This window comes from Pristis pectinata, chromosome 16, assembly GCF_009764475.1.
Source record: "Pristis pectinata isolate sPriPec2 chromosome 16, sPriPec2.1.pri, whole genome shotgun sequence".
Classification (NCBI taxonomy): Eukaryota; Metazoa; Chordata; class Chondrichthyes; order Rhinopristiformes; family Pristidae; genus Pristis; species Pristis pectinata.
In genome coordinates, this window is record NC_067420.1 from 3,237,373 (window position 1) to 3,264,978 (window position 27,606).

Here is a 27,606-nt window from a genome sequence, read left to right on the forward strand (position 1 = left end):
CAAGTCATTATTAATAGATTCTAACACTTATACGTGGCTCTTTGTGTTTCTATTGTTGCTGGTATGTAACATACAAAGTACATTTGCGCATCTTTCAACACAACTGATTTTGCTCTTCACCCCCTCTCCCACCCTGCCCGTTGATTGCACCACCCCTGTCCTGTTTGTTTATTGTAAGTCCATGAATTGACCAATTTAATAAACCAGTCCATTGTCATTAAGGAATGCGAGTCTGTTTGATGTTTGGCTACTGCATCATTTTGAAGAGCTTGAGGAATGGGCATCATTTCTGCAACAATCTGAGCATTGGCATCCCCCTCCCCCCCCTCCCCTCCCCTTCCCCTCCCTCCCTCTCCCCCCTCCCTCCCTCTCCCCCCTCCCTCTCCCCCCACCCCTCTCCCTCTTCCCCCTCCCCTCTCCCTCTTCCCCCTCCCCTCCCTCTTCCCCCTCCCCTCTCCCTCTTCCCCCTCCCCTCTCCCTCTTCCCCCTCCCCTCCCTCTCCCCCCTCCCCTCCCCTCTCCCCCTCCCCTCCCCTCTCCCCCTCCCCTCCCCTCTCCCCCTCCCCTTCCCTCCCTCTTCCCCTCCCCCTCTTTCCCCTCCCCTCTCCCCCTTCCCTCCCTCCCCCCTCCTCGTCCCCTCCCCCTCTCCCCTCCTCCCTCTACCCCCTCCACCTCCTCCCCCCTCCTCCCCCTTCCCCCTCCTCCCCTCCCCCCTCTAACCCCCCTCCCCCTCTACCCCCCTCTCCTCCCCTCCCCCCTCTACCCCCCCTACCCCCCTCTCCTCCCCTCTCTACCCCCCTCTCCTCCCCTCCCCCTCTACCCCCCTCCTCCCCTCCCCCCTACCCCCCTCTCCTCCCCCCCCTCTCCTCCCCTCCCCCCCTACCCCCCCTCTCCTCCCCTCCCCCCCTCTCCTCCCCTCCCCCTCTACCCCCCTCCTCCCCTCCCCCCTCCCCCTCTACCCCCCTCCTCCCCTCCCCCCCACCCCCCTCCTCCCCTCCCCCCCACCCCCTCTACCCCCCTCCCCCCCACCCCCTCTACCCCCCTCCTCCCCTCCCCCCCACCCCCCTCCTCCCCTCCCCCCCTCCCCCTCCCCCCCTCCCCCTCCCCCCCTCCCCCTCCTCCCCACCCCCCTCCTCCCCTCCCCCTCCTCCCCTCCCCCCCACCCCCCTCCTCCCCTCCCCCCCTCCCCTCCCCCCCCCTTCCCCTCTACCCCCCTCTCCTCCCCTCCCCCCTCTACCCCCCTCCTCCCCTCCCCCCCCTCCCCTGCTGGCAGTCCCGCCTCCCCGGGCCGTGGCGGAGGGAGAGCGGGCGGGCGGACCGGCAGGGGCGAGTTTGCCCCCCACCCGCGGGTCGGAAAGTTCCGCCGACGGTTCCCTCGGATCCTTCAGTCCGGCGCCGGGCGGGGAGGGAGCGGCGCCCGGCCGAGGCCGCGCTGAAGCCGCCGCGGCTCCGCAGGTCAGTCCCGTGAACGCGGTGCGGGGCCGGGCCGGGCCGGGCCGGGCGCTCCCTCCGCGGGGAGAGGCGGGGGAAGAGGCGGGGGGGGGGGGGGGGAGAGCCGGGCGCTCCCTCCGCGGGGAGAGGCGGGGGGGGGGGAGAGCCGGGCGCTCCCTCCGCGGGGAGTGGGGGGGGGAGGGAGAGCCGGGCGCTCCCTCCGCGAGAGCCGGGCGCTCCCTCCGCGGGGAGTGGGGGGGGGGGAAGAGCCGGGCGCTCCCTCCGCGGGGAGGAGGGGGGGGAGAGCCGGGCGCTCCCTCCGCGGGGAGAGGGGGGGGTGGGGGGGGAAGAGCCGGGCGCTCCCTCCGCGGGGAGAGGGGGGGTGGGGGGGAGAGCCGGGCGCTCCCTCCGCGGGGAGAGGGGGAGAGCCGGGCGCTCCCTCCGCGGGGAGGGGAGAGCCGGGCGCTCCCTCCGCGGGGAGGGGAGAGCCGGGCGAGGCTGCTCGCTCCGGGATTGTTGCGCCTCCATGGGGTTTGGAGCCACAACCTCCCCCCGGCTCTCGTTTACTTCCTGACACAGTCGGACGCCCGGCCCATCGGGAATGTGGCCCGGGGTGGGAACGGGCGACCAGCCAGGGCAGCAGCCTCCTGCCTCCCCGCCAGCGCCTTTAGTTCTGCTGCCCTGGCTGAGCGCTCTGTGATTCCACACGCCAGGAATGTGTGTTGCTGTGATTCCGCTGCAGTGTGGCAACACGCCCTTTCACTGGGAATGGTTGATGTCCATGCAAAGTCTGACGTTGTGTTACACCAGTGCTTTACCCTGGTCTACTAGTGCAGCCCTTAGCCCCGAGATTGCAGCACTCGGACGTAAACATCTACCTGCTCCTGTTTGCAGAGTGTGGGATATGGCCTCCAAACTCCTGCACAGGTTTCGGAGGAGGGTTGAAAAATGCGGCGTTGCTGACGAAACGGGGGAAGACTTTCCTGAGAAATCGGAGCTTTACGACGAGACGGAGGGGGTGTCCGCCCGCCTCAGCGGGACTCTGAGTTTCGGCGACGCGGGCGGAGTTGAAGAGGACGGGGCCCCAGCAGATATGGACAGTGACCCTGACTTCCTGTGTAGCTTTGAGAGTGATGAGCTTGAACGGGCAGGTAAAAATAAATCACATTTCTTTCAAAAAATGTAAACTGTAAATTCTTAACATTCTGGATGACCCTACTGGTGCTGTCCATAGTAACGAATTCGACACCCCTTTGCATTGGTGGCTTTGTCTACGAAGGTGAAGCAAAGCATTAGTGACCTGACTGCAGAGGGGAATAAAATCAGGGGTTTACATGGGAAATAGCTGGAGGGGTGAAATGCAAACAATTTTATCCGATGGTATTCATCAACAGTTGAGACATTCCTCCCAATTTTCCTGCAGTCCTTCTCAGACGGTCCCTTGCGATGGAGGAGAACTTGCTCCCACTTCACTGTGGATCCTCAAGTGACTGCTTTTACCTCTGATGGGGCGGGTGTTGCTGAGCAGGGAAGAGGTCAGGCAGTTTGTGAGGTTTATGCTCCTGTTTACACTGAGCCCCTCTGCTTGAATGGAGGTTCCCCACGTCATCCCGAATCCTCCTGCTTCACATTGAGTAGTCAGAGGCCAAGTGATCCCCAGCAGTTAGTGGTGACAATGCATTTCTCCCAGGAGATCTGAGAACATCCTTGAGGTTTTTTTCTGTCCACTGACGGAGGTTTTGGAAGTCTGGTGTCAGGCATGTGAAAGACGTGACTTACCCAGTGGAACTGACTTGAGTATAATTAGGGGGTCAGTGCCCAGGATGCTGGCCTGTGAGAGATCGTGGACATTGGGACACTTATTTTGCCAGTAGATTTTGTGGAAATGACATTGATGGAATCTGTCCAGTGCTGTAGGTAGTCCAAGTGTGGGCAGGGTTCAGGAGGGCAGAATATACCAAGAGACTGACAGCAGTCACTGATATAAAGGAGTAAATCAGTTCACCACTTCCAATGTCGGTGTGCAGGTCATAATAAGGATGTTGCTGTCTGAACCTCCATACACTTTGCTATGTTGGTAGCTGGCTGCGAGATTCGGCACTGAAATTCAGGAGGGACATGCGGTTGATGTATTTGCCCCTATATAATCTGCAGAATGCACAGAAAAGGTTTACTGCTTCTTCCACTTGAATTTGTGATTTTTATTTTAACTGAACAGTGAGTCACAATCACTGCCAAACATCCTCTCTCACACTGAAAATTAACTTTCCAATGTATTCATTCAGACTTCAATTGTCATGTTGCAGCCGTATAAAACTCTGGTTAGGCCACATTCTGAGTACTGTGTGCAGTTCTGGTCACCACACTATAGGAAGGATGTGGAGGCTTTGGAGAGGGCACAGAAGAGGTTTGCCTGGATTGGTGTGTACTAAACTAGGAGAGGTTGGACAAACTTGGATTATTTTCTCTGGAATGTCAGAGGCTGAGGAACAACCTGATAAAAGTATATTAAGAAAATTCTGAGAGGCATAGATAGGATAGACAGAATCTTTTTCCCCAGGTGGAAATGTCAAATACTAGAGGGCAGAGGTTTAAGGTGAGAGGGGGAAAGTTTAAAGGAGATTTACAAGGCAAGTTTTGTTTCACACAGAGAGAGTGGTAGGTGACTGGAATGTACTACTGGGGGAGGTGGTAGAAGCAGATATGATAGCAACATTTAAGAGGCCTTTAGACAGATGTGCGGACAGGCAGGCAATAGGGGGATACGGACCATACGCAGGGAGATGGGATTAGTTTAATTTGCGATCATGGTCGGCACTGGGGGCTGTCACTATGCTGCAGATGTTTCAGTCTCTTGTCTCTCTTTCTCCATTAATCCCATCTTTACAGTGGTTTCTGTGCCAGATTTACATTGAATTACTTTAACTTGCACTCTCTGCTTTAGTGTCTGTCTCAGGAAGGTTCCTGCAATAACATTGGCTGAAGATTGTGACAGGTTCCAGTTATTCTGTAATGGGTGTGGGCCAAGTACCAAATTAAAGTCTATGTGCGGATCTATGAGTAGCGCAGGGAAGGCGTTGTTTGTTCACCGCTGCCTGCAATATCTGAGTTGTGTTTTCAATCAAAAGCAACATTTTTGTAGTTTATAACTTCTGAGGCAAAAGCCTTGAAATTATGACAGCTCATTTAGTCTCATTTTCCACTGGCATTAGTGTCTTCCAGTATAAACACACCATAGTTTCCACATGCCAGTTTTGATGTTAGGAACTGTCAATAATCGCTGCATCCTGCTTGCTGTCAGTGATACTGTGTTAACCATCATGCTTACAATTAGCAGCCATGTCATTGTTGTACTTTATATGCGGGAAGAAAACTCAGACGTTCTCTGCACAGATTTGAGCAAGAATAATTAATACTATTGGAAAACCTTTGACGTGTACTTTGCAATGTATTATAAGGTAAGCTATCTTTATTAGTCATATGTACAGTGAAATGCATCTTTTGCGTAGAGTGTTCTGGGGGGCAGCCCGCAAGTGTTGCCACGCTTCCGGCGCCAACATAGCATGCCCACAACTTCCTAACCTGTAGGTCTTTGGAACGTGGGAGGAAACCGGAGCACCCGGAGGGATCCCATGCAGACACGGGGAGAATGTACAAACTCCTTACAGACAGTGGTTGGAATTGAACCCGGGTTGCTGACGCTGCAATAGTGTTTCGCTAACCACTACACTACCGTACTGTACAACAACAAGCTTGCTAAATTTGTGTTGTATGTCTCAGTCACAATGCCCAGGGTAGAATGTACTTTCCACTATTAAGGAAATAGTAGCAGAACAGTTAGAAAATCATAAAACAGTCTAGCAGAGTCAATATATTTTTACGAAAGGGTAATCATACTTTACAGATATGAGTTCTTTGAGGATGTAATGAGCAAAATGGTTAAAGGGGAACCAATAGTATTTTTGGATTTCCAGAAGGCATTCGATTGCATGCCACATAAAAGGTTACTTAACAATTTAAGCGTTCATGGCATATTAGATAGAGAATTGACTGACTAAACAAAATAGGATACATGAAGCTCTGATAGTCTGCCATCCGACTATTCCGAAATCCTGATAGTTTGGCATCTGGCTCAAGTGACGTTGGTGTTTTTCACTCTCCCTTCCGTCGCAAGTCCCTGGTTCCAGCACTCACCTACTTCTGTTTCTTGAATTCCCTTGAAACTTACTGGGTTCACTGAAGTATCACTGTGTCGTATCTTTTGTTTTTTTAAAGAAAAGAATCAGAGGTGTATTAGAGTATTAATATTACAACAGCCAACAGTCTGGAAAATCTGCTAGTCCTGAGGATGCCAGATTAATGGAGTTTTACTGTAAATGGGTTAATTTTGGATGCCACTGGGATCAGTGATGGGGCCTTAACTATTTGCAATTTATATCAATGAACTGGACAGGGACGCTGGATATACTAAAGCCAAATTTGTTGTAGATGCAAAGATAGTTGGGAAAAAGGACACACAGACTCTGCAGAGGGACGTAGATGGGTTAGGTGAGTGCGCAGAGATTTGGCAGATGAAGCATTATGTGAGGTTGTCCTCTTTGGTGGGAAGAATAGAAGAGCAAAATATGATTTAAATGAAGGAAGATTACAGAATGCTGTGGCACAGACAGCCTCGGATCTCCTTGTATGTGGAACGGAGAAAGTTACCATGCAGGTGAAGTAGCTAATGGGGAAGACACATGGAATGATGGCTTTTATTGCAAAAAGGAAAAAAGTACTAAAGTAGGGAAGTCTTGTCACAACTGAGGAAAGGGTGAGTAAATTGGGATTACAGTCATTGGTGATTGGTGATTTTCTGTATTTCAATCATCCTCTCTCACTCTTCTGAACTCCAGCGCGTATAAGCCAGAATCTTTCCTCATAAGGCAACTCACCCGATATAGATAATAGTCTAGTAAACCTCCTCTGAACTGCTTCCAACACATTGCTATCCTCCCTTAAATAAGGTGACCAACACAGTACACAATACTCCAAGTCTGCTCTAGTCAATACTCTATCTAACTTAAGCAGAAGCTCCTTCCTTTTGCATTCAGTTCCCCTTGCAATAAACAATAACGTTTTGGACTCGCCGTATCTGCCAACTATTTCCATTTCCTCCTGTAGCTTTGCAAGCTTTTCCTTTTCTGTGTGTGTGTGGGTGTTAACTTTTTGAAAGGTGCTATATAAATGCAAATTTTTATTCTTTCATGTAACTGAAACATTGTGTCCTCTCTGAACCTTTGTCTTCCTTCCTAACCTGCAGCAACCTGAATTGCACACGGTTTAATAATTGATGCATAACTTTGCAATTTAGAAAGGCTTAACACCAGAAAGTCGAGGCAGTTCTGTTCCGAAGTGATGAGGGATGTCAAATGAATTCATTCTTCAGTTAGGGTTTGTTAATCCAGCTTCACCGTTACACTAAAGGTGCTAATTGATTTAATTTTAAAGAAAAAATATGTATAGGACCTTTTGTAGCCATGATTTCTTTGGTATTTGTGTGAGGAAAATAGAAGCTGAACTGTTTGCTGTTCACCCCACATAACATTTGACTTGGGGTAACTTGCACCCATTCCCTGCTTTACTGAGGAATAAAACATAACATTTAATCCATTGTGTTTGTAAATCCCCCTACTCTGCTACCTTCATCTAATGCTTTAATAAAGGAGCAGAGAGATACATGAGAATCAGGCCCTTGAGTTAGTCCACAATTTGGTCAGCTGGCAGCTTATCTCTACCTCAACTCTGTTTATTGGGCTTTGAGGATATAATTTCCAATTGTAGGCTTCCAGACCCAGTTGCAGGAAATGCATATTGGAAAGTTGTAGTTAAGCCAGCAAAGTTCAAAATTCTGTATGTATTGTACAATATTCCAATATGAGATTTCCAGTTGGGGAGGATCCACCCTGGGAGAATACAGGAAGAATACTGACCCTGTAGTGCAGGAGATCAGCTGCCATCAAGGTAATACTGCAAAAAACGACATGTGTAAACTCTTCAGTCGATACCAAGTGACGCCATGGGTTCTTGGGTTGTCTTATGGAGGAAAAGCAGAGACGCAAAAGAACTGAACGAGATGGTTCTGGGTCAAAGTCGAGTTTATTGTCATCTGCACAAGTCCATGTGTGCACAGGTGCAAGGAAAAACTTACTTGCAGCAGCATCACAAGCACAGAGCATCATTCCTCCGGGCGCTCCGGTTTCCTCCCACATTCCAAAGATGTACGGGTTAGGAAGTTGTGGGCGTGCTATGTTGGCGCCGGAAGCGTGGCGACACTTGCAGGCTGCCCCCAGAACACTCTACGCAAAAGATGCATTTCACTGTGTGTTTCAATGTACATGTGACTAATAAAGATATCTTATCACCAGAAAAACATAAATTATACACAATTTTTACAAGAAAGAACACAATTAGAACAAAAAAAAGTACATTTTAGTGCAAACTGATCAAAGTGGTCATAGCATTGCTAAACTGTAGTGATGACAGTTGCGCTGGTTGGATCAAGAACCAAATGGTTGAAGGGAAGTAGCTGTTCCTGAACCTGGTGGTGTGGGACTTCAGGCTTCTGTACCTCCTGACCAGTGGTAGCTGTGAGAAGAGGGCATGGCCTGGATGGTGGGGATCTTTGATGATGGATGCTGCCTTCCTGAGGCAGTGCCTCCTGTAGATACTATCGATGGTGGGGAGGGATGTGCACGTGGGCAGGCATGGTAGTGTAGTGGTTAGCATAACGCTATTACAGCACCAGCGACCCAGGTTTAATTCTGGCTGCTGTCTGTAAGGAGTTTGTACATTCTCCCTGTGTCTGCATGGGTTTCTTCCGGGTGCTCCGGTGTCCTCCCACATTCCAAAGACGTACAGGTTAGGAAGTTGTGGGCATGCTATGTTGGTGCCAGAAGCGTGGCGACACTTGCGGGCTGCCCCCAGAACACTCTACGCAAAAGATGCATTTCACTGTGTGTTTCAATGTGCACGTGACTAATAAAGATATCTTATCTTGTGATACATTGGGCAGAGTCCACTTCTCTCTGCAGCTTCTTACGGTCCTGCGCATTCGAATTGCAGCCAGTCAGGGCACTATCAACAGTACACCTGTAGAAGCTTGTTAGAGTGTTTGGTGACAAGCCAAACCTCCTAAGAAATTAAAGACCCTGGCGCACTTTCCTTACGATTGCATCTATATGCTGGGCCCAGGACAGGACATCCGATATGTTAATGCCCAGGAATTTAAAGCTGCTGACTCTCTCCACTGCTGATTCCCCCAATGTAGACTGGCACATGTTCACCCTCCTTCCCCTTCCAGAAGTCAACAATCAGCTCTTTAGTTTTACTGACGTTGAGTGAGAGGTCATTGTTGCAGCACCACTCAACCAGATATCTTCTCTCACTCCAGTAAACTGACTCACCACCACCTTTGATTCGTCCAACAACAGTGGTGCCATCGGTGAATTTACATATGGCGTTGGAGCTGTGCTTAGCCACACAGTCGTGTGAGTAGAGAGTAGAGCAGGGGGCTAAGCACGCAGCCTTGAGGTGCACCTGTGTTGATGGTCAGCGAGGAGGAGATGTTGTTACTAATCCTCTCTGATTGAGGTCTGCCAATGAGGAAGTCGAGTATCCAGTTGCAGAGGGAGGCACAGAGGTCCAGGTCTTAAAGTTTGATGACGAGTTGGATGGAATGATTGTGTTGAATGCCAAGGTGCATTGATGAATAGCAGCCTGACGTACGAGTTCCTGTTGTCCAGGTGGTCCAGAGCAGAGTGAGGAGCCGGAGAAATCACATCTGCTGTTGACCTGTTGTGGCAGTAGGCAGATTGGAGCGGATCCAGGTCATCTCTGATGTGGGAAGTGTGTGAGAGTGATGAGGAGGAATGTTTGGACAGATCTCTAAACAGTGCACCAGGGATTTGGATGATAATGGGAGACGGCAGAGAAATGAAGGTTATGATCCAGCATGAACAGACACAAGGCGTTCAACATCACGTAGAGCTCCGGGCACCAGAAAAGGTGGCAGTAATTATGGCAAGGTAAAGGATTCGGTTCCACTGGGGGTAGGAGTGAGTGTTCTTAGTAATGGGTTGTTGAGTTTACTGATCACCTTTGAGATGTTGTGAGGGGAAAGACCACCCCACAGGATCTCTGGCAGACGCTGAGATACCTTATGATGTTGGATGGAGGAACTGGAGATGAGGTGGTGGTGACAGAGGACACAGTGTCAGTGGGAGGGCTTTGAGCCAGGGTTTCAGCAAGCGGTTTTGAAGGGAAGGTAAATAATGTCTGTACAAAGGGAACACTTAATGTCAGCGAGCATTGGGTAGAGCAAGGCAGCTGTCTGGTCAGAAACTTCAAACCACGTTTGTAGTCAGAGAATTTGAAACTCCTATTAGTACCAAAGTCAAACCTCTCTGTATTCACATGATTAAAACCCATTGGATAAATTGGGCAGTAAGAGATTTCCAGCGATTGGACGTGAGGTTTCAAGTTGAGCTGATTTTCTGTTCTGTCAGTCTGGATTTCAGCAGGCTGGTGGGGAATGTTTGCTGATTTGAGTTGTCCAGTGGCACTCTAATGCAGACGACAGAAACTGAATTCCGCAGCTCCCTGATGCCAGATTAGTTGAATGTGAATAGAGAGAAAGCAGACTGAGGAGAGGCAGGCCAAGGGGTGCTAGCACCGGGAAGAAAATAGTTCTCTCTGCTCTTAAGGACCTAAGGCCTTCATGTTCTTAGCGAGATAAGACTGAAAGTGTTTCCCCACAACTTCCTGTTTTTGTTGTTGAATTTTGAACGCTAATGGATTCAGTCAGCGAGTTTTGCTACCCCTTATCACTAAATGTAAACACTGCTGTAGACAGATAAAAACATTGGATACAGGACAGAGGACAACAATCGGAATGAGTGGGTATGCACACAACAACAACGTGCATCAGTATATCCAGCGTAGTGCTCCACGGATCATTGCCTTTCTGCTTCACTGGAGCCTTCTGCCATTTGTCCTCAGCTGAAACTGTCAGCGTAACCTCGTATCCCCTCTGCCCTCACTGCCACACAGGCTTCAGCCCCTCCCCGTGGTAGCAAGTTCTACATTCATACCATATATGGGCAAAGAATATTTCTTCCTGAGCGTTGGAGTTATGGATGGACTGTGTTGTATTGATGGGCTCTCACTGTGCTCTTGCTCAGGAGTGGAGACGTTCACACTCCATCTGTTCCATTCAAAACCCTTCATAATTTTAGCATTACACTTTTAGCATTGCAGAATGTCCCAAGCTGTTTAGTGTGATACAATGAAAGGAATTTGATACTCTGAGCTAGAGAGAGAGAGAGGCGGTGGCTCAGTGGCACAGCAGGTAGACTGCTGCTTCACGACACCAGTGACCCAGGTTCGATCCTGATCTCCGATGTAGTCTGTGTGGAGTTTGCCTGGGTTTCCCCTAGGTTGCAAAAGATGAAGTTGGATAATTTATCACAACTGTAATCAGAAAGAACTTCAGCTGTGACTTTGAGGACTATTTCTGCATTGGAGCAGGCCTTCAAACCTGATTCAGACACCGACATGGCACGTGACGATGCGTTCTCTGACTTGAGGAATGAGATACTGGAGAAGGGGCTATAGTTTGCAAGGGCAAGTGTTTTTTGTGTGGAGTGATGTAATGACAGAATATTTGGGGGAAGTAACAAGGTGAGGGAGCTTGTTCACAATATTGGCCGATGTGGAGACGAGGAAGGGAAATTAGTTGAACAACAGTTGGTTCAGATTCTGGCTGAGGGAATCAAAGGTAAATCAGATGGAGCAAGGCAGGAACTGGGCAGAATTGAGGGACTGATGCTAGGTGATATTTGGTCCAGTGGCCTTGGAGGAGGGAGGGAAATGGTAGCTGATGGTCTTGATCTCTGTGAAGCAAAGACCAGAAGCTCCCTGCACTGTTGGAAGAGATGTATAGATTGAGGACTGTGGTGGAGAGGAACAGATTATGGTTTTAGTGCTGGTGAGCCATAGTGCTTTACGTGGTCCAACTTGAAGTGTATCGTTGAGCTTGTTGGATAATAGGAACCAGGATGAGGGCTTACCAATGGAAATAACTAGAGTGAGAGAGAGAAATGGTTTTAATTGGACAAGGGCAACAGAGGCAGTAGAGAGACAGAGAGTAGTTGAGCTGACTGGTGATTTGATATTCTATCAAAGGTTACTGAATTATGAGTGCCATTATTCAATATGCTCGTTCCAGGTTTGAGCACCAATACTATACCAAGTGCAGAATGTTGTTGGCTTTGACCTTGGGTACTGCAGCAGTTTGAATTCAGTCCATCTCTGTAGGAGTCAAGTGTGATACAGATTTTGTAGTTCAGTCCCTAATCAGTGCTGTCTCAGCACATTCCAGCCAGGGGCAGGTACTGAGCCTTATCGAGAGTTCCTGCTCTAAGCTGACTCCTGGTCATCTCCCTTGCTGATGTATTGATGTCACTGTCGGTTGTGTGGCTTCCTTCTCCATCCTATAAGCTCCATGAATAACATCAGCTAGAGCAGGATAGCTGGGACAAATCACTTCCCTGGAACAGCTGGGGAACAGTGAGTTCAGGAAGGAAGGAGAAAAATTTTCTGCAGATTTTAGTTAAATTGCATTGAAGTCGATGGGCATGCAGCTTCTTCCTGTCTCTGCGTCAAGTTTACTTGCAGAGATCATCAGCAATCACGGTTACAAGTAGAAACCCCGGTCCGTGTACTGTTCTTTGCAAACTCCGTTGCAGAAGAAAGGGGAAACGATGGTATAGCTGCATAAAAGATGAAGTGGTACATTTCATCACTGCCTGAAGTGCTGTAAATAAAGTAGATCCTAGTCAATGTGTAACAAAGGGATGCACAGTTCCCTCGGAGAAGGAGGAAGTGGGCAAGTCTCCATTAAATCCTGTAGCTTGTTAGGGTCACAGAGTCCCAAGGGCTGTGTGATGGAGGCAAGGGAGCAGACTGCAGAGTTTGTATTACAGGAGATTGAATGATGCTATGTAACAGATCACACCTGTATCTCTATTTGCAGTTTAATTTTTTTTCCTTTTATCATCTAATTGAATTATCCATGACACTGCATGCAGATAACAATTAAAATATTCCTGTTCCTCTTGAATTACTGACATAATACATAGTTTCTCTCAATTATTACATGTATTTTAAATTTGTTTCTATAAACGTTCTCTGAATATTACCATCTCCTTTGTATTTCTCAGCCATTTGTCACAGAGGCACCCCACTTCTCATACCTGCAGTGCCTTCACGTTACTTATTGACAGTTAACATTTTCACACCTCTCAGCCTTTTGGATTTGCAGTGCAGTGCTGAGGGATGACTTTTTATTGATCCTTATTCAGATGAATATAAAACATTCCATCACGAAACTTGAATGCATTCCCGGTCAAAATTAGTGCTAACCGATAGATGATCTGCTCACACATTAAATAGTACGCTGTTTATGGGCTGTGCTTTGTATAAATTGGCTGCGACCTTTGTTTCTAACACAATGACCATACTTTCTTTGGATGGAAGAGCATTATGCATTAATGCAGAGGTCATTGGCCAAAATATTCTGTGCAATCTGCACACCTAACCTGTACGCACTTTCCTGTCTGACTTTTAAGGAACAGAAATGGATAACATACTCTGTTTGTAAAATATAAGAGACGAATTCACCAATGACTGCTGGCAATAAACACCTGAAATTATCGGCTGCTTGTTGTACGAACTTGCCTCAACATATTCAGTTCTATTGACCTCTGTGGAATCAATTCTTCCAGTTCTCATCATATTTGATTTTCATCAACATACTGCAGAATAAAGCCCAGCATTGTGGTTTAACAAAACAGGAATTGATTCAGAACTCTGAATAACATTAAGACCATGATATTCCTCTTTTATTTAAATGTTATTGAGGTATAAAGGACCCTGCAAAAGTTTTAACTCCTTTCACATTATATACTAGTATTGGTGTTCCTCGCTCTGTCTTGTTCACACTCAGACCTTCTCATTGCTATAAAATATTAAATCAATTGTTCCAGCTGTATTGAATTCTTATACATGATTACACGAATGAGATTATAGTTGGAATCTGACACGGAATCTTGATATGTTTGCTGTGCCAGCTGACACTTGTGATCAGTTGCTTCTGCTCTGTATGTTTTTGGGCATACTGTGAGAAAGGTAGTGGTTGCTAATGGTAAGAAAAGCTTGAATTTATATGAATACTTTCCAGGACCAAGGGATGTCCCAAACTGGTTGAAGGCCAATGAAGTAATTTTGGAGAAGAAGAAAGTATTGCAGATACTAGAAATCTGACATGACGAGGGTAAATGGTGGGAAAGTAGTCAACAAGTCAGATGGAATGTGCAGAGAGGAGAGATAAAGATTGACAACTTCCAGTCAGAACTGGGAAATGTTGGATGTTTAATAAAATGCCCAAGAGACCCAGTGCAGTGGAGGACAAAGGGAGTAAAAGAGCTGATTCGGGTGGAAGATAGGAGTGATTAAAAATCAGTAATGAGGATGTCTGGAAACACAAACATCCTGGGTGGTAAATTGAATGGTGCATTTGAAGAGTTGCTCTAAATTACCAGTGTACGTTTGCTGTAGTGTGTCGCTTGTACCTGGACAAAGAAGCATGGGTTCAGGGGACAGTGCCTGCCCTGGTGATGGCTGAAATGTGGCAGAGACAGAAAACTGTTTCTAGCATTAAACTATTAAGATTTCTTGAGTGTGGTTACATAAAGCTGCCCCTATGTGACTACACTCGAAAACAGGGTGAGTGTAATTGTTGATTGATGGTCAGCAGGATTCAGTGGGCCGAAGGGCCTGCTTCTGTGCTGAACGGTTCTATGATATACTACATCAGTATTTCTCTTACTAAACAACTTGGGATTCCCATGAGGAGTCCATGTATGCAATCTCTCTCACTGAGGATGGTCACTCTTGTGGAAAACCCAGAGTCCACATTGCCTGCTGCTAGTTAACCGAGGAGATGACCATGCATTTCCCCCAGCTGCTGATTGCTTTGATAATCTTAGCCCCTGGACACATTGCTCTTTGGAGATGTGGTATGAGATGCTGTTCCCAGAGACTATCAGGAGAAACACCTCCTTGCTAGAGCCCTTTAACCCTCTCCTCCTTTAGCCTCCTCGGCCCAGAAGCCCTTGCCTGCTCCTTTTTCTGAAGGAGCTGTTGGTTCACGATGAAAGCACCCACTTTACAACCAAGCTCCATCACCTTAATAGTAGAAAATCTCTTCTATCCTTCAGTCTGCTGGAGAGACCACTTGAGACCCTCCAGCTCTACACTGACTCCCCAACAAACCTCCAGATAATTAAGAATCCCTTTGTAAAAGTTCCAAAGTGAGGCTTCTTCATGCTGTTCAGGTCTAATTTCCTATGCATGACTTGCACGGTGTGTTATTGATATAAAGGGCCGAATGTGGCAGACCAGGTGTGAAATGAATGGTCACATCACAGTATACTCTGTGTACCTCAGGTGCGGGCACTTGATGTGCATGAAACTGCACCTTTAAATGTTGCAAGCACCCAAAAGCACAGAGTAGTGTGCAGCTGGGTTACATGACTGAGGTTGTGCACGAACAGGGACTTTTAATACCAATAACCAGCACTAGACAAGGGAATTCCAAAGTGCTGCAGGATCCTTTTCAGTGACTGAGCACTGCTAAGGCCTGCCACCCCTTCACAGCATGAGCAAGGCACAGTTACCTTAAGGAATCACGGGCTGTAGTGGGCATTGTGTGAGTCTCTCTCTGGACGGACTCTTGTCAGGGGAAAACCCAGAGTTTGCATTGCCTGCTGCTACCTAATCAAAGAGAAAGGGAAGCTTTTCCCACTGCTCGAACAGAGCAGCTCTGTGAGGTTGTAAATGAAGCAGTGAACTGTAAGCTGACACATGACGGGGACAAATGCAGGCAAATGGGACTAGCTCCGATGGGAATCTTGATCGGCATGAACCAGTTGGACCGGAGGACCTGATTCCGTGCTGTGTGACTCTGTATCAACCATCATCAGACCCTGAAAAAATCCAGAGAGCAGGAATTACAAGGCTGCTGTGACCTTGGTCTCCACAGTCAGAGTAGTCTAATATTAAGAAATGTTTGGAATGCATTTTGCAAATGACGGGTGTTTCTAACTTCTTAAACAAAATTATAACTTACTTTGCACAGACCTGGTATTGTGCAGAATACCGAGACATGCTGGTTGAGATATAAAGAGCACTGACGATCAATTTCTGAATATTCCAGCCAGTTAATTTTAAAAAGTTGGTTTAAAAAAAGGACTTGAGCTCTTTTGCAATTTTTAGAATTCCAGTTAGTGAAGTAATATGCTTAGTTTTATATTACCATTAATCATAGTGAGCCAGTTTATGCCAGTCCAGTATACCAGCAAGAAAGTGACCAACACATTCAGCACCAAGGTTAAGTTGACAATGTGACTGTACTGTAAGAACTTTAAATTACTTTTCTCCCTTGCATGTAACTCTTTGTGTTACATTTGTATTCAAGAGCAGAGAATTCTTTAAGGATGGGTCCTCACTTCCTGTGTCCCTGTTTGAACCTTCGCTGAACCTGGTAATGTGAATGTCAAGGTAGAATAGGTAACCAGCATCCAGGCCAATGGGATTCTTTAGTTGCACAGGAATAGTCAACTGCAATCGTCAAAAGAAAGATTTTCTTCAACTGAGGTCATAGGACTGATAGATAAAGTATCGGCCTCTGAATCATCAGAAGTTTGGAGGTTCAAGTCCTGTTTGAGATGCATTAAAAATGCTTTGCTCTTTTATTTTCTGGACTGGTCATGTGTCTTTATAGCCAATTAAATACTTGGTGTTGTGGTTCAGGTGTCATTGTTATAATGTAGGAAACACAACAGCCACAAACCTCAATGGGGTAATGTTTTTAGGTTTGGGTAGAGGATAAATATTGGTCAGAACACTGGGGGTAACTGCCCTGTTGTTTTTGCAAAATAATGCTATGGGCTTTATTCAGTCGAGAGCTGCTGCCTCACGGCTTCAGAGACCCGGGTTCAGTCCTGACCTTTGGTGTTATCTGTGGAGACTTTACACATTCTCCCTGTGACTGTGTGGGTTCCTCCAGGTGCCCCAGGCTTCCTTCCACACCCCAAAGATGTGTAGAATGGGAGGTAAGTTGACCACTGTAAATTGTCCTGAGAGTGTAGGTGTGTGATAGAATATGGGGGGAGATGACTTGGGGAGAACAAAAAAATTGGGGAGTGCAAGTGGGTGCTTGGTGGGCTGAAGGGCTCATTTCTGTGCTGCTTGAGTCTATGAGATGCCTACACTCCGAGAGCCTGGCCCACACTCCTGTGTAATACGAAGGCAATTCTGCACTCTCACTGGTGCTGTTTTCCAGGTGAAAAACTAGGCAGAGATTCTGCTCTGTAAATGAGTGTAAAATATACCATGGCACCACTTTCAGGGAGAGCTGGGAGTTAACACCAGTGTCTTGGGTAATATTTATCCTTCAACCAAAGATACTGGCTGCTTTTGTTACAACAGTGTCCACAAATCAAAATACACTATGATCTGTAAAGTTCAGTTGGAACTTCTTCAGACTGTGAGACATGTGATTGAAAATGAGTTTTCCTTTTTCACAGAGAACACCCTTGTTCAGAGAAGTACGTGATTGAGATGTTCCACTTTCAATTATTGTTACGACTTTCTGAAGCTGCAACATACAATTCAATCCTTGTGTTTTGCAGAGAATCCCCTGGGTGAGCTTAAACACTGCAATCTGCTGACGAAGCAGCTTCAGGAAAGTTGGAAGAAGGCCAGAGTGAAGTTTATTGAAGAGAAGCTGATTTTTGAGGTCACGAGTGCCAATGTCATCCAGGAGTCATCTTCCAAATACGTGGTGAGAGTTCCTTCTGTTGAAAATGAATGGATTGTCCCCATTTCTGATTTGAGAATTCCTGCATGTGTGTGAGTGAATATGGTGAGGGTGAGCCCCACGGAGCCGGCCTTTACTCTGATGCCAGACTCCCCCTGGGGTCGGCCTTTTGTCAGATGCCAGACTCCTCCTGGGGTGGGCATTTTCTCTGATGCCGGACTCCTCCTGAGCAGACAGTTGCAGTAACTCGACAGCCTTTAAACTCGGAAATCTGGCTGACAACTGTACACTGTGTCAGACCTGGCATGGGAACAGGGTCTCTGTGCGTCCGAATACAGAAGCGCTAAAGGACTTCGGGGGCCTAAAAGATGCTAGACAATTTGCGCTTTTTAAAATTACTGTCACAACACCCCCATGATCAACGTTCTGGGTATCAGATTGATCAGAAGCCCAGCTGGGCTGACAACTTAAATGTTGTGCCGACAAAGTCAATTCAGAGAATGATACCCAGTGACTCACCCTTTGTTCCTCAGTCTATCCACCATCTACAAACCACACGGCAAGAGTGCAGTGGAATACTTTCCACACGCTTGGATGAATAAAGCAATAACATTCAACTACTGTTGACTCCATCCAAGAAGGTGCAACCAGCTTGACTAACAGCCCAGCTGCCCCCAAGCATTCAGTCACTGCACACAGCTGCAATGTTTACCGTCTACAAAAAGTCATTTACCCAGACTAGTCTTGCAACACCCCCCAAACCCATGACTTGCACCACTAAAAACACCAACGTCCCAAAATTTTTTCTCGAAATCGAAACACCTGCAAGGGACCAGAGTATGCTGGATAATTCTAAATCTTTTAATGAATTGGTTACATGTGTTTTATTTGGTTTTGTGCTTTAAGTGTTTAGTTTTTGATTATTATTTAAAACAGTCTTTTAAATTTTTTAATTACTTGGAACAGAAGCATTTAATTTTTGACAGGTTTCACAGCTAAAGTTGGGGTGTGGCTTAGTTGCCTGATGATGTCTTTTCCAGCTGATTTATGGGTGGCGCACCCCTCCCCCAACAAAATGATGACACTTTCCCACGCACGAGTTTCACTGTCACAAAGGGACTTGCAATTGAGGATCAGTTGGCACTTTCATCGTAAGTTGATCCTGTAATATGGAGATGGGTAGGTTACTTGCCTGTCTGAAAAATCACGTGGTTATTGTGCGCCGGTGTTTGTGGTAAATATTATAAATCCATTTAAAGAAAATTGAGACAAATATGAGGAATAAAAAGTTACGTGGATTGAGGGAGATGAATAAGATGGGGGAGATATGGCCTTGTCCTGTGTTGTAAAAACAACTCTTTGCAATTTTTATTTCCTCTTCTGTCCTTCCAAAAAAAGAACTGACAACACCAAAATCCACTGACTAAATCTGGAATAAAGCAAAGAAATTCTGAAGAACACAACCTGTTATTTTTAGAAGTTAATAAACCACACCCTCACGTTCAGCATTAGTGTCTAATCCACAGACCAGCACTGGTGACGTACCATGCCTGGTAAATTGGGTAACACCAATCATTTTTAGAATTCCAGTTCATGTAGCTGCTCTAATCTCCTCTGTTGCAGTTAAATGCAGCACATGATAAGATGTACCAGACAATGACCTTGCTGAATAACTACCCTTTATTTATCATGATCAGTTCAAGCACCTCAAAGATTCCCTACGGAGTTCAAACAATTGCTAAATCTTTAGTTTTACAACTTTTTTAGTTACACAACTCTGTAGTTTACTTTCACAATTTGTGAACCTGGCTGGGGTTCGATTTGGCGAGTTCTTCTGAGTCTCTGACTCAGGGTCGTCTTCAGTGGTTGGCCTCTGGAGTCACTGCCATCGGTTTGCCTACGAGATGTCTTTTTATCCATTTCTTTGCATCCCTCCTGGACGTTTGTCTGACTCCTTCAAATTAATGTTGACGCCATTTCACGATCACTTTGGCCACCTGGTCGTCAAGTAGCGCAGTGCCTATTTATGCTTTACAATTTGTCAGACGGTCCCTTTCACAAGATGTTCATTCCCAAAACATCCCCGTTTGCTTGTTTTGTTCGCAATGGGATAGTTCAATGGGATGTAAAGTTATCTCAGCAACGTTCTCACACTGGTAATGACCAGGCGTTGGTTATGTGACCTTCCTTCCCCTCACTCTGCTGCTTTGCTCTTGATTCTCAGCCTCTCTTTCTAGCTAGCAGTGTCCTCCCAGAGCCTTGCGGGATATTTGACATCTCTCTCTGGCTGCTTCACCTCTGTCAATGGCAAAACCGTTTTCTGTTTAAGGAGGAATTGTTTGAATGAATGAATTAAATAAATTTTCGTACTAGAAAGTGTTCTTTATGAATCTGGCAACTCTCCAGAAAGTGAAGTAGTCTGTGTCTATTGCCAGCAAGATCTGGACAACAGTCTTCCATTGGCTGAAAGGTGACAAGTAACACTTGTAGTGTACAAGTGCCCACCAGTGACCATCTCCAACAAGGGAGGATCTGACTATGGCCCTCACTATTGTTCCTGAATCGGTCACTATCCTGGAGGGCACTACAGACCAGTAAGTGCACTGGACCAGCCACGTGAAAACTGTACAGTTCAAAGCAAGTCAGAGCTTGGGAGATCCAGTGGCAATGAATCATCTGTCAAAGCCTTTCCTTCTCGATGTAGCATGTTAGGAATATGACGAAATACTCTCCTCCTTTCTGAGTAAGGGTAACTCCAAGAACACTGGAGTAGTTCAGCTCCATCTGGGATACAATACCCCACTTCACTGGCAGTAACCCAGCACTCCCTCAACCACTCTGGCTTTTTGTACCATTTCCAAAATGCACGATGGCAGATTGCCAAGGTCTCTTCCAAACCACCTCCCAAACATCCAACTTCTATCAGATAGGATGAGCAGCAGATGCACATGAAAGCCATCACCTGCAAGTTCCTTTCCAAGTTCATTCTGGTTTGGAAATATCTTGGCGATCCTTTGTTGTGTTAAAAGTCCTGGAGCCATTAACAGTACTGTGGGAAGTCCTTCAATGCACGGACTCCCACAGGATTATTAAAAGAAAGCATAAGCAAATTTCCATATCGGTCATTTTCAGTGAATTCTCACCTCGTTCTTTGAAAAACAAATGAAAGATTAGCTGCATGCATTTTTAACAAAGGATTTTCTTTTCTGAGAACATTTTTAAGAGGACTTTCTTAATAAGTGTCCACTGCTTGCTCCTCGATTACAAAAACTGAAGGCAATCAGATTTTAAAACTTTTGAGTGAATGTCCATAAATCAAACAATATTTACAGACAATTTAATGCTGTTTCCAAACAACCTATCTTGATTCATTTCAGTCTGTTTTTAAACGGAGGGAATGTCTTTAAAGAGAGGCAGAGGGTTTTGGAAGTCTGGAGCTGAAAGTGTTAAACACTGAAGACATGGCTGTGGGTAGTGGAGCAAAAGACCTTGGAGTGTAAGGTCAGAATTGGGCTAGGTTGTAGCTCTCGGGGGCAAGGTGCCCTCGCATGTTTGTTGAAATAGCAATTCCATTCTCTTTGTTGTTCTACCAGATTTTTAAGGGATGCATGCTGAGAAATTCACTGGCATGAAGTTGTTATATTTTCAGCATTACACTATTTATTTCTCTGGTTTTGACAATGTAGTTTACTATTCCATTGGCTTTGTTGATTGATACTATGCAATTTTTGCATGTTGAATCTATGATAGTTCTAAGGATTTTTAAACCGTGTCCTTGGCTATTTAGCACATGCCCCATTTGCCATTCCCCTTTTCCTCCCTACAAGGAATATTTTATATTTCTTGTATTTAATTTGGGACTGTTTAAGCTGTATCTTGTCAAACTCATTCTGAAATTCCTGAACTAATTCTGCCTACTTTCACTCCTGTTTTTATATTCTTTCTAAGTTGAATCAATTTTCATTTGAGTTTCTTAATCAAAGTTATTGGTGCAAGTTAAAAGCAGTACCAGATGCATTTGATCCTTGACACATTCCACTGGCACTGACCCATACCAGCCATGACTCTCCAAATCAAAAGTAACCAATGGCCATCACTTTCTATTTCTCAACATTGTTTTTAGTTGAACTAAATGTTTCTCAGGGATGATCTCAGTGGAGGAATGTAGAAGCTTTACTGTGGTTGACTTGGGTTATCACTTCCTCAAATGAGTCAAATGTTGGTCAGATAGAATTCTTCTTACCAGAAGCATTTTGCTGGTTTCCTGCTATTCCTTGGTATTGGTATTGGTATTGGTTTATTATTGTCATTTGTACCGAGGTACAGTGAAAAGCTTGTCTTACAAACCTATCTTACAGGTCAATTCATTACACAGTGCAGTTACATTGAGTTAGTACAGAGTGCATTGACGTAGCACAGGTAAAAAAAAATAACAGTATAGAGTAAAGTGTCACAGCTACAGAGAAAGTGCAGTGCAATAAGGTGCAGGGTCACAACAAGGCAGATCATGAGGTCATAGGTCATAGTTCATCTCATTGTATAAGGGAACTGTTCAATAGTCTTATCACTGTGGGGTAGAAGCTGTCCCTAAGTCTGGTGGTACGTGCCCTCAGGCTCCTGTATCTTCTACCCGATGGAAGAGGAGAGAAGAATGTCCTGGGTGGGTGGGGTCTTTGATTATGCTGGCTGCTACACCAAGATGACGAGAGGTAAAGACAGAGTCCAAGGAGAGGAGACTGGTGTCCATAATGCGCTGGGCTGTGTCCACAACTCTCTGCAGCTTCTTGCGGTCTTGGGCAGAGCAGTTGCCATACCAAGCCATGATACATCCTGATAGGATGCTTTCTATGGTGCATCGGTAAAAGTTGGTGAGAGTCAAAGGGGCCAAACCAAATTTCTTTAGCCTCCTGAGGAAGTAGAGGCGCTGGTGAGCTTTCTTGGCCATGGCATCCATGTGGTTTGTCCAGGACAGGTTGTTGGTGATGTTCACTCCCAGAAACTTGAAGCTGTCAACCCTTTCAACCTCAGCACCATTGATGTAGACAGGTGCATGCACAACACCCCCTTTCCTGAAGTCAATGACCAGCTCTTTAGTTTTGTTGACATTGAAGGAAAGGTTGTTGTCATGACACCATTCCACTAAGCTCTCTATCTCCTTCCTGTACTCTGACTCATCGCTGTTTGAGATACGGCCCACAACAGTGGTATCATCTGCAAACTTGTAGATGGAGTTAAAGCAGAATCTGGCCACACAGTCATGAGTGTATAGGGGGTAGAGTAGAGGGCTGAGGACGCAGCCTTGAGGTGCACCCGTGTTGAGAATAATCGTGCCAGAGGAATTGATGCCTATCCTCACTGATTGCGGGCTGTTGGTTCGAAAGTCAAGGATTCAGTTACAGAGGGAGGTGTTGAGTCCTAGGTCTTGGAGTTTGGTGACGAGCTTGCTTGGGATTACTGTATTGAAGGCAGAGCTGTAGTCAATAAACAATAATCTAACGTAAGTGACTATTATAATTGACTCCATTATTTTGCATAGAATGGAAGTAAAACAAATTGATTTTTGGTTTCTGATGTTTCCTCCTGTTCACCATCTGTGGTGTTCCACAATTCCTGAGTAATTTTTTTGTGTAAAAGTGGAAATTTTCAGGTTGTTTCCCTTGAGGACTCCTTTTATTTTAGTAGGATGACAGAGTGACAGCTCTCCAGAACCAATGCATATTTAATCACATTTGAAATAAAATGTTCTTGCATGTAAATGTTATTTTAAATACCTGGCAAAACTTTATGGTTTCACATCCTCGGAAACTAAATAGAGTCCAGCTTCGTTAAGGAGCAGAAAAACTTGGACCTTCTGTACCCTTCTAAAATGCTGCACAGCCATGAAGTGCTTTCAAGGTCCAGTCATGTTGCAGTGTAAAGAAGCAACAGCCAATTGTCACCTGAGCTAATTCACACAAACGGTAATGCAGTACTGACCAGATAATGGTGTTGGTGAAGCAGTAACCATTGAGAACTTCTCCACCCTTCTTCAAAATAGTATCATGGGATCTTTTGATAGGATCTCGGTTTAATGTTTCATCAGCACCTTCATCAGAATTCTTCACTATAGTGGCCCCCCAGCCTTCTGATTCGGAAGTAGAATTGGTAACAGTGTCCCATGGCTATGTTCAGTGGGCTGAATTCGTAATGGTGAGAATTGAGTCATTGCAAATACCTTGTGCTCAATAATAAAGGCTGCAATGAATGGTTTTGAAGGAATACCTTTTAATAGATATCTTATCTTCCCTAAAGGCCTACACCATACACGTAATAAGGTCGGGCTGTTTTGACGAAGACAAGGCACTGATTACTCGGCGGTACACTGATTTTGCAAAGTTGAATGAAACACTCCACAAGCATTTCAGAGAGGATATGGGCAAGGTCGTCTTTCCAAAGAAGAAAATACGGAAAAACTACACACACGAAACCATTGCAAAACGCAGTCGGGCTTTCGAACAGTATCTCCAGCATATCCACTCAATTGCAGACATTCGCAGGTCCAAAATATTTTTGGAATTCTTTTACCTTCGAGATTTAATAGTGGGTCAAGGATTATTACGGGGCGGCATGTGTGAGGACGCTATGGAGACGTTAATCAATGCTCTTCACTTGCAGCAGAAGTTGTGCTCCTGTGATGCAAGCCATTTACTTTTCACTCTGGCTTCTATTTCTGTGTGTTACCAAGAGCAGGATCTCCTCGAGGAGGCCCAGGCTTACTGTGAGCGGGCCTTGCAAACTATAGAAAACCAGGAAAATCATCCTTTACTTGTGCCTTTACTACATTCCAATATCAGGCTCTCGTGGAAAATAGCTAAAGACAAACGCCAATCTGAAGCAAGACTCCAGCAGGTCCAAGAGGCTGGCGTCGATGTTTTAAACCAACCTACTCTCAAAGAACATCTTATTAAATATTTTTCAGAATGAATTAGACACTGCTTCATAAAACAGGGTAAAAACAAATACTTGCATTTATATAGTGCCTTTCATTACTTCAGAACACTTCAAAGCACTTTACAGCCAATGAACAGCTTCTGAAGCATCACCATTCTTGTAATGTAAAACACACTGCAGAGTAAACCCCACAAACTGCTGTGATATTGACCAGCTAATGTACTTGAATGTGTGTAATTGTCAAATTAAACTAGGACAGAAGGGAACCTCCCTCTTTGTCTTCAGTGTAATGGTACAGGTTATTTTACAATACCAGTCATTACAGGATCAATAACCAGTTTATAGGTCTGGTTGGTGAATTCATCTACAGTTATTGAGGGTGAATCAGAGTCTACTAAACCTAAAGCAGAGGGTGACTATTTCCCCATCTTGCTTAGTTTAGTAAGGAGTCCTTTATGAACTTTGGATAAAGAAAGTTGTGGATTTTACTGAGACAGCCAGAATTTGTTAGCAAACTTAGTGCCTACAAGTCATTGGTTTATGGCTCTATTGTTTAACTTTTCCAGTTCTAACCTATCAAGAGGCAATAGAGCCGAAGACACCAAGAGGCAAGAGGGAATTAAATTCCGTGGAATACAAGGATCAGAACTGTGGTTGGAGGTCTTACTGAAATGAATAAACAAAATCTCAGTCTCAGCTGAGAAATTTGGAATTGACTTGGCCTGAGCAGCTTTTTCTGGAGAAAGAAAGAATTCCTGATTTCCAGAACCCTTGGTAAGGAAGTACTTCCTGACGTCATGTCTATGCTCTGAATTTTAGGTTTATGCTCTTTTTATGGATTTGCCTCCAGAAAACTTCTGTCTAGCCAATCAAATCTTATGATTCTTTTCTCATGACCAGCCTGGGAGTGTGTTCCTTATTGTGTAGTTAGGTGATGGATTAGCCCTGCATCATTGCTCATAAATGGGACCAGCAGAAGATTAAAGAATCATAGATGATTGCTTTCATATTTTGAACACTTGTATCCTGATCAGACAAATCTTTAGTTATTCTGAATAAATTGCTTTAGAATTTGCAATGGGCCCACAGCTGCCAAACCACCAATTTTCTTTATTAAGTTTTCATGGGCATTTCTTAGTTGAGGGATTATATTGGCTTGCTCAGGATAGAGTTAATATGTACCTCCAGTGTAAACTGTTCTTAACAATGACACTACAACAGATTATAATGTTATGTGGAACAGTCACGACATGACATGTGATTTGTATATTTTGGTATCGTGATCGTCTAGCCGCTGCCACTGAAGCAGTTTCCAGTATATCCAACTTTTAAGATTATGAACCAAGGATAAATTTAATTCCCAGCAAAGTACTTGACTTAACAATAGTTCTGATCCTTGATTCCTGTAACGGTACCACTTGAAACAAAAATGCAAAGCTCAGCAACTTATTTACTGCTGGAGGTGGAGATAACTGATGCCATTCCATTATTCAGAGAATGACCAAAATGGCCTCATCTCAATTATCATTTCTCTCTCAATCAACAAAAATCATTGATTTGATCACTTATTTTTGTGGGATCTTGCTGTTATAAATTCTTTCCAATTTGCCTAAAATTACAAAATGTTTTAGACTTCCTTGGAATATAAATAGCATTATGTAAAAGGTTCTTTCTAAACTCAGATGTGTTGGGTAAGCTGATGAGTAACTTTAGCTTTATCTGAACAGTATTTTAAAAGAGCATCATAACTTAAAAATGCTGCAACAATATCTGAAGAGAAGATTACATTATTCTGTTGACTATTTTTGAAAAACATACGGATAGAAGTTTGAATTTTATAAAGTACAGTGGCAGATTTAAATATTTTAAAAGATTTCAATGGAATATATTTTGCTGTTTACATTGGATATTGAATCTTGTTTTAATCATTTATGTGAACTGTAATTAACAAGTTATGAAATAAAAGGGATTCATGTGATCTCAACAAAACATCTGAAACACTTAAGTGGAAGCAGAGTGATCCAAGATATGTAACGGGATGTGTCTCAAAAATCAATGCATGTTGATTTATCTGGGTGTTAAAACAATTTTCTGGGACCAAATACCATGATTTTGCGCACAATAATAATGGTATTTAAAAAGCTCAATTGCATTGGTGAGACATTTCCCAAAATTAAAGGTGAGTCTTCAATGGGTAGGACATGCCCTTATACGGAGACAATCGGGCATGCGCAGTAAACTTAAATAGTGCAAGTGATATTGAAACGTATTTTTCGCTCTCTTACTCCACATGGATTAGGTTCACCTGTAGGTTATAAGAATACTCTGGATTTATTTAAAGGGCCAAACTTAACATGAACTGCTACCGTGAAATCCAAATGCATGCATCTTCCTGGAAGAAGATGCATTCTAAATCTTTATAGTTAATAACTGCTTCCAACATTACCCTCCTCCCACTCCACCACCACCATAATCAATCATCTCTCTACCCAATGGTCTCCAGTGCCAAACAACACTCACCTCCTGCAATGATCATCTCCACAGTGGGATTCTCTTCTACACATGCTCCCACACATGCTTACTTTTAAGTGGGTTATAATTTCTAGGCCCATGTATCCAACATTTGCTGTGAGACTAGTAAGCAGTTACTGATCCAATTTCATATGTATCACGCTGTACAAGAGGATTGATGTACTATTATACATTCTTCATGCTGCTTTAATGTGTAAAGGTGATAAAATATAGGAGTAAGGCTCAGGTAGTGACCTGATATCATTCAGCACTGGTTAATTGGCCCCATGCACAGAACACTCAATCAGCAATTGTTTCATTGCGGCTGAATTTGTTCAGCTGTATGTTATTTCATCTGTCACATTTTTAAAACGTCTCTGTAACTATCCAGCTCAAATAGAAATCAATGTTGGATATAAAAAAAAGAGGTATTAAAAGCAAAATGAAAATCTTTCACAAGAGAAGGTGGATACTGTGCACTTGCTTTGAACAAGTGGTTTCATGTAAAGGGTGCAGATTCATAAATAACTTCCCAATGAAGTGGCTATATACTTAAAAGAAAAATCTACAAGACTATGAAGAAAGAGTAGGGGAGCTCGATTAATTAGACAGTTTCTTTAAAATACTGGGGCTGATACAAAGGATTTCTCCATTATATGATAACAGAACTAGTGTTAAAGATCAGACCAGGTTCTTCTTCCACTACTTTCTCTTTCCCCGACCCCAATATTACCCAACACTGAACACCTAGCCTCATAATATTTTCCATTAAATATTTCCCTCTTCAACATTTAAAGTGCCTTCATTTAGAAG

At 44.8% G+C, this 27,606-nt stretch overlaps 1 protein-coding gene across 3 annotated transcripts; it reads left to right on the forward strand.

The window, feature by feature from the left end:
• Nucleotides 1-1,290: 1,290 nt before the first annotated feature.
• snx21 (sorting nexin family member 21) lies at nt 1,291-27,488 on the forward strand. 3 transcript variants are annotated; one of them, XM_052031537.1, is made up of 4 exons: nt 1,291-1,454; nt 2,325-2,581; nt 17,225-17,376; nt 23,644-27,488. In XM_052031537.1, the coding sequence occupies exons 2-4, from the start codon at nt 2,335-2,337 to the stop codon at nt 24,313-24,315; spliced, it is 1,071 nt and encodes a 356-aa protein (XP_051887497.1). In that variant the 5' UTR covers nt 1,291-1,454; nt 2,325-2,334; the 3' UTR covers nt 24,316-27,488. The 3 variants fall into 3 exon arrangements, with proteins under 3 accessions (XP_051887497.1, XP_051887498.1, XP_051887496.1); XM_052031538.1 differs by lacking the exon at nt 1,291-1,454 and having other exon boundaries at nt 2,067-2,581; nt 23,644-23,888; nt 24,849-27,488; XM_052031536.1 differs by lacking the exon at nt 1,291-1,454 and having other exon boundaries at nt 2,067-2,581.
• The last annotated feature ends 118 nt before the right edge of the window (nt 27,489-27,606 follow it).